Genomic DNA, 13,550 nt, shown 5'->3' on the forward strand with positions numbered 1-13,550 from the left:
CTGAATAACGATAAAACTTTTAAAAAGTTTATATCAAGGTAGCTCTTGATATAAAAAACTGGAATAATTGTTTGTAAAACTGTGAGGTAAAGTTGTAAAACCATCCATTGTCCTTAAATTCCTCTCCTGCAAAGCTGGAATGAATGTGATTGTTTACCAACTATTAAAAGTACAGGATGAGGCAGCCGTGGTGGCAGGAAAGGTACAAAAAAAACCCTACTGTTCCCGGACTTCAAATCTAGCTGGAAAGCCATTAAAATACGTACTAATATAAGACAATCGATCGAAGAGAGTCACAGGACCCGCCCTACCTGCTAAGAGGCGGGGGAGTGGGGCGCAGACGCCCACCGCCGCAGGCGGGGGAACGAGGGTCTCAGCCAATGGTCTCAGGCCGGAGGGAGCGCGGCGGTGACGTCCTGATATCCGTGGGAGAGCTTTCCTGGCCGGGCGCTCACCGCACTTTGGATCTGAATTGGGACTTTATCCCTCGGGGGTGGCTGGACTTTAGGCCTCTGCAGCCCGGTCTGCGTCGTCGGGTCCCAGGTGCCGGCGACTCTTCCTCGGGATCCTCGGACCGCGGGCCCGCGCGGTGGGACCGCGGGCCGCCACCATGGACGGGACGGCCGAGCTGCTCTTCTACGTGAACGGCCGCAAGGTGAGCGCGCCCCGGGGCTGCCCGGCCGTCCCGCCGGACCTCCCCGGTACTGGAGCGCTGCTCACGCGCCGGGCCCTGGGCTGCACGCGGGTTTGCCTGCGCGTCGGGGCAGGGAAAGGATGCGTCTTCAGGGACTGCCTGGATCTTTGGGTCCCGCCTTCCTCATGTTCCTTTCTCCTCTCCTTCCAAGACGCACAGGCTGAGTAGTATCAACCGCACCCTGCCCCATAAACAGGAAGAGAAATGACTGTCCTTATTCGGCAGTCAGCACTCCCAAATCCTCCCTCCGTCAAACCCACCCCCAAACGGGAAGGTCTTTCATTAGGCCTCAGCTCTTGGGTGTGTTTGGATGAGGAGAGACCGGTTTGGAGTCAGGACAGGACCATAGAAATGAATTCATTGAGACCTCTCACTCCCATCGTTTCCAAAGTCACAGCTAGTTCCTGGCAGCGCTGAGCCGACACCCTCCTCTGGGGACTCGAAGGTCCTTAGTGGGTCCACTGCTGGCGCGGCAGCTGCCCTCTCAGAAGCCGTGCTGGCTCTGCAGATCCTCTGGGGCAGTTCCAGCTATTGTCCGATGTTTGGAGGCAGCAAAGCGCCCGGGGAATCCTTTAAAACACTCCCACAGACGTGACCATAGACTGCTCACTCTTCATGTTCTCCCAGCACTTTGCAAGGGGGAAACCGAGGCAGGAGTGTTAAAGGGCTTCCTTAAGAGCAGACAAGGGAGCAAGGGCCGTGATAGCGGCCTTTCCACGCGCCGGGGCCTTCAGAGCCCCCCTGTGATCCTTGCTTCTGGGCCGGGATAGCCCGACTTTCCCTGACTGGCACAGGGACTCACCAGAAAGCTAAGGAAGGTCAAGCATCAGGGCCTCTCACTTGTGAGGCCTCTTCTAAAGCCCTGAGCCTAATTTCGAATTTGGATTTTGTATTATTTTTCTTAAAGAGGATTCCCTCCCCCAAACTGTGCAAGTTCTAGACCCTATAAAATCTTCCTCTGTTCCTGCTGCCTGGATTCCACCCTGGGTAAGATGAGCCTGTTTTTCCTGAACCGCGTTGGGGGCCGTTAGGACCCCGTCGCAGGACTGCTATGAGCGTGATCCATGATAAGGGTGAGGATGGCAGATGGGAGTTGGGTTTGAAGTGATCACGTGATGTCATTTCTTTTTTTCTTTTGCATAACTGAATGGTATAGTAGACACAGCTCTGGCCTTTATATTTGGACAAACAAGTATTCATTTCCAGCTCCAATTCTTAGGGAGACAACCTAACCTAGCCTCAGTTCCTCTGTTAAACAGAGATAATACTGCCTACTTCAAGAAGAGTGATAGTGAGTTTTTAATCCATTTATTTAAGGGCCTGCTCTATGCCAGTGTTCCAATGCCCTCAGGGGACACAACAGAGCACAGAAATGACCAAGTCCCTGTCTGCACGGAGTTTATGTTGTGCTGGGGAGACAGACGACAAGCATATAAATAAATAGAAATGTATCAAGCCAGGCAGTGATAAATGCCAGGATAAAAAATAAAGCAGAGTGAGGGGCCGGAGAGGGGCGAGAGCTGGTTCTTCAGGCGGGATGGATGCTTAAGACTTTCTGAGAGGCTGACATTTGAGTTGTGGCCAGTATGAAGTGAGGAACAGACGTCTGAGGGAAAAGCATTCCAGACCGAGGGAGCGGAGGTGCAAAGATCCTCAGACACGAGGATTTCTTCGTGCTCGGGGGGTTAGCAAGGAGGCCGGTGGGGCTGGAGATGTGGCCAGGGGCTCTGGAGGAGATGGAAAGGGTTTTGGTTAAAGGAGGAAACAGGTGTTTGAGTCTAGCTGCTTCTCCCCCTCCTCCCTTCCCTGCTCCCAAACAAACTGTAGTGGAACTTTTAACAGAATGGCTAATAATAGTTCGTGCTCTGTTGATTTTTTTTTTTTTTTTGCGGTACACGGGCCTCTCACTGTCGTGGCCTCTCCCGTTGCGGAGCACAGGATCCGGACGCACAGGCTCAGCGGCCATGGCTCACGGGCCCAGCCGCTCCACGGCATGTGGGATCTTCCCGGACTGGGTCATGAACCCGTGTTCCCTGCATTGGCAGGTGGACCCTCAACCACTGCGCCACCAGGAAAGCCCGTGCTCTGTTGATTTTTAAAAATAGATAAGCTGGTCCTTATCTGTGGGCTTGTTTTATCTATGGGCCAAAAGCCCTGTGATCATTTGGAAAGTGCATTCTAGAAATATTGATTTAGTTTTTGCAATTACCCTGTTAAAAGAAATTATGTCACCCTTTTCCATTCCCGCCCCTCCCTTCCAAATTCTGTTAGGTGTGTGCTTCAATCCCAGAAATCAAGCCTGATTGACACATGGATAGAATTAGAATAAAGTCTCTGGTTCAGAGGGTGAGTGGCTGTCGAGAAAAGTGAGGGAAGAAAGCCACCAGGAGAGGGGGTCTTGAAGTCAAACATAACCTCTGGGATTAAAATCCTGCCCTTGAAAGGAAGCTTTGAAACCAGTTAGGAGACTCTGGGTGATGTCATTGGCCTCCAGTCTGGGTTTTTTGCAGAATCCCCCCAAGTCGCCAAAAGGTGTCATTGGGTAGGGGCTAAGGCCATGCACGTTGGTCAGAGATCTAGCTGCGGAGAGATTTCTGAAATCTCACTCGCTTCACCAGCAGCCTCCAAAGCAGGTGACCCAGTTAACACGGAGTTTGCGGGAGGCAGAACCCAGGAATAAATTACATCCTGGATGCCACTCTCAACACATCTCAGGAACTGTAGCAACTCGTTTTATGAAGCAGTGAGGCGTAGAGATCAACGGTGTGGGCTTTGGAAATGGTGAGGCGTGGATTTGAGTCCTGTGCTCTCTGCTCTAACACTCAGCAGCTTGAGGGCCTCCTCACTGGTTGTCCCCTCAGGCCTCTTTCCCTCTTTCTCTCCTCACCATGTCCCACAATACACACCTCTTTCTCCTGTCTTCTTCCTCTCAGCTTTCCTTATTTTCTGTTCTTTTACCCCTTTCTCTCTCCTCCTGATCTCTTTCTCTTTCTTCTTTCTGCCTCTGTCTTGTATCTGGCAAGGCCCCCTTCATGCACTAGTCACAAGCCCTGCACAGAGGAAAGTGATTTGTCAGCCTTGTGCAATGTGAACTTACCTCCCAAAGGGCCAGTGGAGATACAGAGGGACACATGCCACCCTTGCAACATGCAAGGCTTTACTGAGACAAAAACATGCAATGACCCTGAGCTGAGAGCTGGCATCATTTCTCCCAACCAGAGTCAGTGAGAATAACTCTGTCCCTCATTCCCGCCCTCCCTCCCCACCCCCTGCCAGCTACCATCTGAGTCCTGACCTCCCTGTTTCACTCCAAGACCTGCCGGGACAGGGTACATGCCAGATCCCTGCCCCACTTCCCTCCTCCAAATGTGCCATCCACCAAGTCAAGAAAAGTAAACACATTTCAAGCCAGTGGCACTTTGAGCCAAAGTCCACTCTTGAGACATCTCCGGGAACAAATCTCTTGAGACATCTCCGGGAACAAATACCCAAGCAAGCAAGGCCTGCTCTGCCATTAATTCCTTATGAAAATACAAATATCTCTCAAGCCTAAAGTGCTCTTTATTACCCAGATCCTGTCTCTCCATTAAGATTGGGCTTCTGAGGATTCATCATCATATGTATGAATTAGAATTAGTTTCACCTGCAAATGGCACAAATTCAAAACTAAGTAGTTCAAAAAAGATATAATTCATGTTTACTTTTACATAAAGGATACTGTATCTGGGGATAGACATGGCAGAGCTGGTCTAGAAGCTTCTTGGTATCATCTGAGACCCAAGTTTCTTTTCTTTTTTTTCCCCTGTTGCCATTAATGTGTTGCCTTATGGTCTAAAATGGTTGCTGGCATTCTAGCCACGTGATCTTTATTACAGACAGCAGGAAGGAAGAAAGGGAGAAAGCATGCTGAGATAGACAATCAGTAGTTTCTGCCACCATTACTGGTTCTTCTGTTTTTCTTTCTTTTCTTCTGTTCATAAGTCCCAGCCTGTGAGAAATCATCCCTCCTTCCTTAGTGTTCTCATAGCAAATTGTACATATCAAGTTATTCATTTAGATTAACATTTATTATGTCCTTATCATATATCCCCAGCACCTAGTTCAGTGTTTGACCTAAAGAATAATGGAAGGTGGTTTCTCTCAGGATCAAGAGAGGCTTATACATACACAACTAATTATGCTGCCGAGTAACACGTTCTGTGAAAGATGTGTAGATGTTGACCACGGGAGCACAGAGGAGGACTGTTTCTTGGAGCAGAGAGTGGGAAGCATATATTAAATGGCAGCACATCCCACAGGAAAGAACATTTGAGCAGGGCTTTGAGTGGCATACAAACTTTGGCCAAGTAGAGAAGAGAGGAAGGACTTTCAGGACAGAGGGAATCCTATAAGCAAATGTAGTTAAGGGTAAAAGTCCCTGCACTGCTGGGACCAGCCAGTTCTCCCACGTGACCAGAGTTCAAGATGCATGTGTTGAATGACAAATGATGGAAAGTCTCAAAGAGGCCTTGTAGGCTATGCTCAGGAATTTGAATTTCTTCTTGTGTTCCAGGGGCTCTTGAGTAGAAATTCACCTAAGACCCGCTCAGTGTATTCATGAAAGATGCACATTTTCTGGTTCCCTGTCCCAGAAATCATGATTCGATAGGGGTTTCATTTTAACAAGCACCCTGAGTGATTCAGGAATTCCCAGCAGAGCAGTTTGGCATCCAGGAGCCAGTGTTGGATTTAGGCAGATACAGGACATGATCAGACTTGGATTTTAGAGAGGTTGCTCCAGTGGTGGTATAGAGGGTGGCATTGCGGCTGCCCGGAATGGAGGCAGGAGACCTGTTAGGCAGCTGTTATCATTGTTCAGGCTGGAGGTGATAAGGGTGGATTTCAGGGAGTGACAGTAGAAGTGAAGGGTGTTTAGAGAATCGTTTTGGAAGTGTAAATGACAGGACTTGATGATGCTGACTGTGGTGGATTGAAGGAAAGAAAATGTCGAAGGTAGCGCAGTTTTTTTAAGCTTAGGTGACCCAGCAGATGGTAAGGCTATTAAACAAGTTAGGGAAAAGAAAGGAAGAAGTAAGTTTGGGAAATAAAGAGTTCCATTTGAGGACCAATTTACTTGGGGATGCCTGTGGACGTCCCACAGTTTTCCTTGTATTCTAGTATGTGTACACACACACACACACACACACACATAATCACTTCTCTCTTACCATATTGCACATTCCTCTAGGGCACAGATCTGACCTTGGTAATTGGCACGTGCCTCACTTTGCCCAGACTATGGCCACTTAGAATTAAGGGTGAGGAAGCATGTGTCCCCTCGTCACCTACTTTCCAGAAGGGAAAATTAGTATAACATGGTGAAGGATGATTTCTAGTTCTGAAATTGTGAAGTAAATCATGCTTCTGTTTGTGAATCTAAAAGAAATCCAAATTTGTCATCAAAAAAGAGAAAACACGATCACTTTGGAAAACATAACCAATCGTGACATTTCAGTCATGCCATCCATTGGGTGCTGCTGTTCTAACTGCCATGCTGCTAGGCTGCCCACACAAACTTCTTAAGTGTGTCTTTGCTTGCACATCTTTGGATCATTTTCTCTTCTCCTTTGTCTCTTAGATTTGGGAGCCATGGTTGGTTGTGATCTCTTTCTGGAAAATGTAATTCTTTGAACATGGTGAACAAACAAGTCTTTAAAAAAAAAACTATATCAATTTCTCAGAGACTGTTCTAGTCCAGGAGACCTCCCCCACCTCTCTCTTTCTCTTCCTCCCCCTCCTATATTCAGTTCTACTGTTATCTTTACCCTCACTTGCTTCAGACTTTCTAGGAGAAGTTGGACAGGAGTCACTAATGTTTTGTTAGTAGAAACACCCACTGCCTTAGAGAACAGTGATAATTCAGGACCAAGGACAGTGGCAAAGTAGTGGCCGGGCTCAAGATGTAGACTTCACACTTCAGAGAGGTGATTTGTATATCACAGGTGTTCCGTAAACATTAAATCAAGTTTAGAATATGAGTAGAAGAGTGCATGAAATTAGCATGAGCCCCCCAATGTAAATATTCTAGTTCTCTCAGCTTTGTGAGTTAAACTCTTTCTTTTGGTACAGGTGATAGAAAAAAATGTCGATCCTGAAACAATGCTGTTACCATATCTGAGGAAGAAGCGTATCCTTTGCTTTCAGTGTGTATATGTGTGTATGTGTGTATATCCCTGATATCCTCATCAAGTGATATTTCAAATATCTTTTTAGAGCCACACTGAGTCATATTCCCTACTACGGTTTTATGTTCATCTTTAAGAAAGTCCTAGATCGGAGTTTTGTAGGCAGTGAACAATTGTGCTTATCAGAGAACCAAGTTCTTTCTAATCTCTGTTTTGGCATTAAATATGTTGAATAAAATGGAGAAGCTAACAATGGGAATTAAAGCAATGGGTGCTAAAATGGCTTAATTAAACATCCTTTAGAATTAAGAGTCACAATATTGATATTCTACCTTCAAGGACTAATCATCATGCCCATTAGAAAAAGCGAGCACAGGAACTTCCCTGATGGTCCAGTGGTTAAGAATCCACCTTCCAATGCAGGGGTCGCGGTTTGATCCCTGGTCGGGGAACTAAGATCCCACATGCGGCGGGGCAACTAAGCCCGCACGCTGCAGCTACTGAGCATGTGAGCCACAACTAGAGAGAGAAGACCACGCACTGCAGTGAAGAGCCTGCACGCCGCAATGAAAGATCTCGCATGCTGCAACTAAGACCTGACGCAGCCAAAAATAAAAAATAAAATAATAAACAAATAATAAAAGTTATTAAAAAAAGAAAAAGAAAAAGAGAGCACAGAAATCTCCTGAAATGAAAGTGAAAGAACAATAGAGAAATTAAACCTGAAAATGTTACCTTGGAAACACTTTCTCAATAAAAGTCATCTAAGGAATGGATTCTTATCCTGCTACACATGAACTCCAGTGGGCTTCCAGAGGTCTGTGGACCCCACTACATTATATGCAAACTTGTGTGACAATAGGAATTTGTACATTTTTCTCCCAGAGAGAGTGAAATTCCCAAAAGAGCACACAACTCAGAAAATATCAATAGCTATTTTCTGAAAGTCATTCAAGGTTTTTTTTTTATTATTATTCTATTAATTTAATTTATTTTTGGCTGCATTGGGTCTTCATTGCTGTGCACAGGCTTTCTCTAGTTGTGGCGAGCAGGGGCTACTCTTTGTTGAGGTGCACAGGCTTCTCATTCTGCAGTGGCTTCTCTTGTTGAGGAGCACGGGCTCTAGGCGCACGGGCTTCAGTAGCTGCAGCACGTGGGCTCAGTAGTTGTGGCACATGGGCTTAGTTGCTCCACGGCATGTGGGATCTTCCCAGACCAGGGATCGAACCCATATCCCCTGCATTGGGAGGTGGATTCTTAACCACTGTGCCACCAGGGAAGTCCTCAAGGTTTTTGGACATAAAAGTAATTAATACTAATTTCCTGGTTATCCATGGTACCAATGTGATATTTAAGACTTGGTTCACTTGTGAGTGACAGAAAATCCCAATAGCAGTAAACAAGATAGAAGTTTATTTCTTTCTCATTGTGTTATCTCAGGTTCTCTGGGAAGCACACACCAAAAAATGAGATTAAATATGCAAGGGTTTTATTAGGAAAAATGCCTGAGTGAAATAGGGAGACAGCCATAGAAGACTGAGACCTGTAAGGAAGAGAGGGGGAGAAGGCTGAGTTGAAGGGTCTCAGACTGCTGTGCAGTCTAAGGCACGTTCATCAAAGCCACTGAGAATGGTTGACAAGGACTCCCATACCTCTGCATAGCACTGAGCCATTGGTGGGAAGCAGCCCATGTGAGGCATGGCCTTGATGAAAAGTGGGGTGATGGATATCAAAGTGCAGCAGTTGGGTCTCTTGGTCAGCTACCCTCTATGTTGAAGGAAGTCTCTGAGGCACATTCTCATGGTTGTCATACTCACACAAAGGAATTCCAAAGGTAGGTAGATCCAGGCTAGCAAAGCATTGTCACAACACTATCAGGAACCAAGCTCTTTCTATCTTGCTGCTTCACCCTCCCCAGCATGAAGCTTTCTCCTCATGGTCAGAGATGACTAACTGAGGTCCAGCCATCATATCTGAATTCCAGCAAATAGGAAGAAGTAAGGGATGAAGGAGGGGCACCCCTCTCCCTTTGAGGACATTTCCCTCCTGGATGTCAAAAACAGCCTTTATGCTTACATCCATTGGCCAACATTGTTAATGACCCCACCAAGCATCAGAGGAGGCTGTGAAAATGTATTTTTTTAATTCTGGGCAACCATGTGTGTAGCTCAAAAATTAGGATTTCTATTACCAAGAAAGAATGAGGGAAAAGATATTGGGAAACAACTAGCAGTTTCTGCCACTGAGAAGCAGAGAAATATGGCACACTTGTATAACATGACACAAATATTCTAAGAATTATTTACAATTTGACATCCCACTTTGTATGTCATCAAAGACACAGATAAGGATAAGAACAGATATACAGTGTACTCATACCTTCAAATCCTCAAGGCCTTATATGTGTAGACTCTTCGTTTTTTTAAGTTTGGCCTTATTTTTGGCAACCTGGGGTCCAGTTGTTTTAAAAAGGAAGAGACTAGATATAACACGCAAATGGAAATAAAGAATTTACAAGATTATAAGTAATAGCAGCTAAGACATACATACATTATTTGATAAATAAGTATCAAACTTAACTGTACATTGAAGAGTCTTTGATGGTGTTGTCTCCTAAGGTCAGAGCTATTTCACAAAGAGAATTATGGAAAACACACTATCTTTAACTGTGCTTTTTCCAGTCCGACTCACAGGAACTAAATATGGCTGTGGAGCAGGAGGCTGTGGTGCCTGCACGGTGATGATATCACAATGTAACCCCATTACCAAGAGGATAAGGTAGGTACCTTGCTGCAAAGTCCAGATATGGTTGAATTTTTGTAGCTTTGAACTTTGTTTTTCTTCTTCCTTTGGTAAATATGCATTGAGCACCTACTATGTGACAGGAACTGTGATAGGCATTGGGGATACATTGATGGGCATCAAATCATTCCGGTTCCAGCAAAAATGTTACATTCTCAGCCCTCCCTGATCACCTTCTCCATAGCAGTGCCCCATCTCACCTTGGCAACTCCCTACTCCCTTCGCCTATATTAAGGTATTCATAGCACTCCTCACCGTATGTTTGTGTATGTATGTATTGTCTATGTACCTATGTATTGTCTATCTTCCCTCAACTAGAATATATACTCTACAAAGGCAGGGATTTTATCTGTCTTGTTCACCAATGAGTCCTAGTGCCTGGTACTCCACCTGGCACACAGTAGGCACTCAATAAATATTTACATTTATTTAATAAATGAAAAATATTCTTCCAGTCTTTCTTTTGTGTGTATACTTAAGGAAGCATACTGCCTATACAGCTTAGAAACCTCTATTTTTTGCTGAACTTCTCATGAATATCTTTGCAAAATAATAAATGTAATTTTAATGGCTGTATATGTTCTGTTGTTTGGGTGTATCAAAACCAACCCCCAAATAGTGATCACTTAGATTATTTTTTGGTTTTCACTATTATGAGGAGTGTGAGCATTCATGTGTATATATATGTTTATATTTATGTTTGTGATGATTTCCTTATGATAGATCCATGGAGATGGAATTAGAGGATAAAAGAGTGAATGCGTCTTTAAGTTTTTACGCCTTCCAGCAAAATGTCTCTCAGAAGAGCTCTATCAGTTTACATTCTTTTCAGCAATATGTGAATTCCATTTTCCCAAACCTTTGCTAATAATGCATATTACAATTTTTTAAAATCTTTGTCATTTTCTTTGATAAAAATGATTTTTCATTGCTTAATTTGAATCTCTCTTGATTGCTTTTGAGGTTGAACGTTCATTTCATGTATTTATTGTAATTTTGTTTGGTAAATAGAACATTTTAGGAGTCGTTTTGAGTTAGACATTTTCTAGCAGTAGGTTTGTGGGATTGAGGAGTTCTGTATCCACACCCTATTTCTTCTTCTGAGGCACAATATCAATTTAACTTTATTGCCCAACTAACCCCTTGCCCAGCATCTGCTTGGAGGATGAAATATGCTCTAGGTGATTGTCACACGTGACTGGAGAGGAGAATGTCAGCCCCTCAATCAAGAGAAAAAAACAAAGTTAGTGGAAACTGTTCTGGAGTTAGAATTAGGAGGCCTGATTTGAATCCTATCTGACACTCCAGTTGTGACCCTGAGCAACTCACTCTGACCCTCAGAGTCTTATTCTGTAAAATGGCCATGAGCTAAGGACAAAATGTATATGCAAAACCTGGGACATTATACAAAACCTGCCACGTTGGTGGTGCTCCTTTCCCACCAGATACAGTGTAGTTTGTGCTTCTCTTTTTCATTCTGAAGACATTATCCAGCCAACGCCTGTCTGATTCCCATCTGTTCTCTGTATGGGGCTGCCGTCACCACAGTAGAAGGCATAGGAAGCACCAAGACCAGGATTCATCCTGTTCAGGTGAGGATGCACCTCTTCTTCATAGGGTTTCTGTGCTTCGAAAACCATTAATGACATGATGAGTTCTTGAAATTAATACAGTAGAGCAATGAGCCCTGCTGCTTGATCACAGCCAACAGATGACACCAAGCTGCGGGCCAGGAGTGAAACCTGGGACATGTGACTGACTTCTTAGAAAAATACTTTTGAAAGACTAGAGAACTTTCTCTTTAAAAAAAAAAAAAATCTTGACATCACTAGCATTGTTTTCTATATTCTAATTAGATGGGACCTGTCCATTTTACATTTTCCAAACTTATAAAAAAATGAGAGCCAAGTGCCTTGGGGTATATAATCTTAATATTTTTTTTCTATAAAGAGGAAGATAACATGATTTTAAAGCTGAGTGAAAATCTCAGCTACCAAAAAGATTTGTTAAATTTAGGGCTTGTTTGGAAGATATATAATAGGAGTTGTTAATGAATTTTGAGGCTTTTCTCCTAAGGAGGCACCTTGTTAGAACTTTGCCTTAATGAAAGGGCACCTCAGACTCCTGACTCTTTCAATTATTTATACATTGCCCAGAAAAATGCAGTTGCTACTTGTTTTTATCTAAGTTAATGAGTACTACTTAAGAGGAGAGGGTGGAAGAGGAAAAAGATAGGGGCAACATAGAAAATGGCCAAAGTTCAAATTCTCTGTGCTTGAAGGAATCTTGGGTTCTGTTTATTTTCTATGAAACCTCTTTACCTAGAAGGAGCAGATTCTGCCTGGGTATGCTTGTGGGACTCGCTGTTCGGAGGCATGAAGACACCCTTTCATTTAGTACCTGCCGCCCATCTCCTGGCTGCAGTGTAGACAGATGACAGCTTCCGAAATGGGGTTGCACGTTTGAAGTTAGACTCCAAAGAGAACAGGCTGGGGGCTAGGGGGAGATTTGGAAGAGAAATCAAGGCAATGTTTCCTTCTTGATTGTTTTTTGGATTAATGATGGCACTTTGTAAAAGAATTCCTGTGTGCTGAAATGTTAGGGCAATAGTGGGCAGATAAAGGCACTTGGGAAATAAAAATTTTTTTTTCCCTCAACCTGAATATAATTCAGTTCATTTCTTTGAAGGACTTCCTTTATCTCGGTGATTTCCCATTCTGGACTACAGATTGAAACACCTGGGAATCTTTAAAAAATATATGTCTGTGCCCCACCCCCAGAGATTCTCAGTCAAATGGTCTGGGGTACTGCTTGGACCTTGGAAATTTTAAAGCTCCCCTGGTGATTCTGAAAGCTGAGAACCTTCAGTGAAGCTCAAAAGCTGTTGAGGATCAGTCATCATGGCCACCCCAGCCCAAGAAAGGGAGACACCAAGGCTGAGAAGGATTTTCCAGGGCTTCTTCTCCAACTTTAATGTGCATGTGAACCACCCAGGGATCTTGTCAGAATGCAGGTTCTGATTCATTAGGTCTGGGGTCAGGCCCAAGATTCTGCCTTTCAACCTTTCTGTGCTTCCAGGAGAGGATTGCCAAGTGTCATGGCACACAGTGTGGCTTCTGCACCCCTGGGATGGTGATGTCCATCTACACGCTGCTGAGGAACCACCCAGAGCCCACCCTGAGTCAGTTAACTGATGCTCTTGGTGGTAGGTTATATGTGTGTGCTTTAATTTTTAAATGATGTTGACAATGATAGCTAACATTAGACATTTATCAGGTGCCACGCACTACATTAAGTGCTATATAAAAATTACCTCATTTACTCTTTATGATAACTTTATAAGGTAGGCATTATTATTATCCCCCATTTCATAGATGGAGAAACTGAGGTTTAAAGAGAGTAATTTACTAAAAATGATGCCACCAATAAGTGGAGGAGTTAGTTTGTTCAAATCAGGATTCAAACACGATCCACACATTGCACTTGGCTGATATATTTCTCAAGTCTCTCTTAATCTGTAAGAGTCTCCTCCCTTTTTTATTGTGTGCTTATTTTAATAATAATTACAAAGCCAGTTTATTCATTTACCCTTGGAAAGGGTCCAGTTATCTCCACATGCTGCTCTCTCCTATCAGGTGGGTGCTTTCAGGGCAATATGAAGTTATCAGAGGGCTCCTGATGAGTGCAACATGAAATCAAAGAGACTGACATCTTCTGGTGATACTTATTTCAAAGAACTGCCTTTATCTGGAGCTAGTTTATCAAATTCAGGAACTCAGTGTGTGTGTGTGTGTGTGTGTGTGTGTGTGTGTGTGTGTGTAGCGGGGGATAGGGGGAGGTCTTCATTAACAAGACTCTGAACAATTCTAAAGAATGAGTGCCTCCCAAAT

General features: G+C 44.2%; 1 protein-coding gene across 2 annotated transcripts in view; it reads left to right on the plus strand.

Annotated features, from left to right (window-relative positions):
• The first annotated feature begins 392 nt into the window (after nucleotides 1-392).
• AOX1 (aldehyde oxidase 1) overlaps nucleotides 393-13,550 on the plus strand; it is a 77,151-nt gene continuing 63,993 nt past the window's right edge. Inside the window, exons 1-5 of one of the 2 annotated variants that reach the window (XM_081242430.1) lie at nucleotides 393-655; nucleotides 6,803-6,860; nucleotides 9,540-9,636; nucleotides 11,144-11,252; nucleotides 12,739-12,865. In XM_081242430.1, coding sequence (XP_081098556.1) covers nucleotides 611-655; nucleotides 6,803-6,860; nucleotides 9,540-9,636; nucleotides 11,144-11,252; nucleotides 12,739-12,865 — 436 coding nt within the window. In that variant the 5' untranslated portion in view covers nucleotides 393-610. The remainder of the gene's footprint in view (nucleotides 656-6,802; nucleotides 6,861-9,539; nucleotides 9,637-11,143; nucleotides 11,253-12,738; nucleotides 12,866-13,550) is intronic. The other variant, XM_081242431.1, reaches the window with a different exon arrangement.

Source organism: Mesoplodon bidens (genome assembly GCF_964165515.1).
Source record: "Mesoplodon bidens genome assembly, chromosome: 8".
In the NCBI taxonomy this organism is placed as follows: domain Eukaryota; kingdom Metazoa; phylum Chordata; class Mammalia; order Artiodactyla; family Ziphiidae; genus Mesoplodon; species Mesoplodon bidens.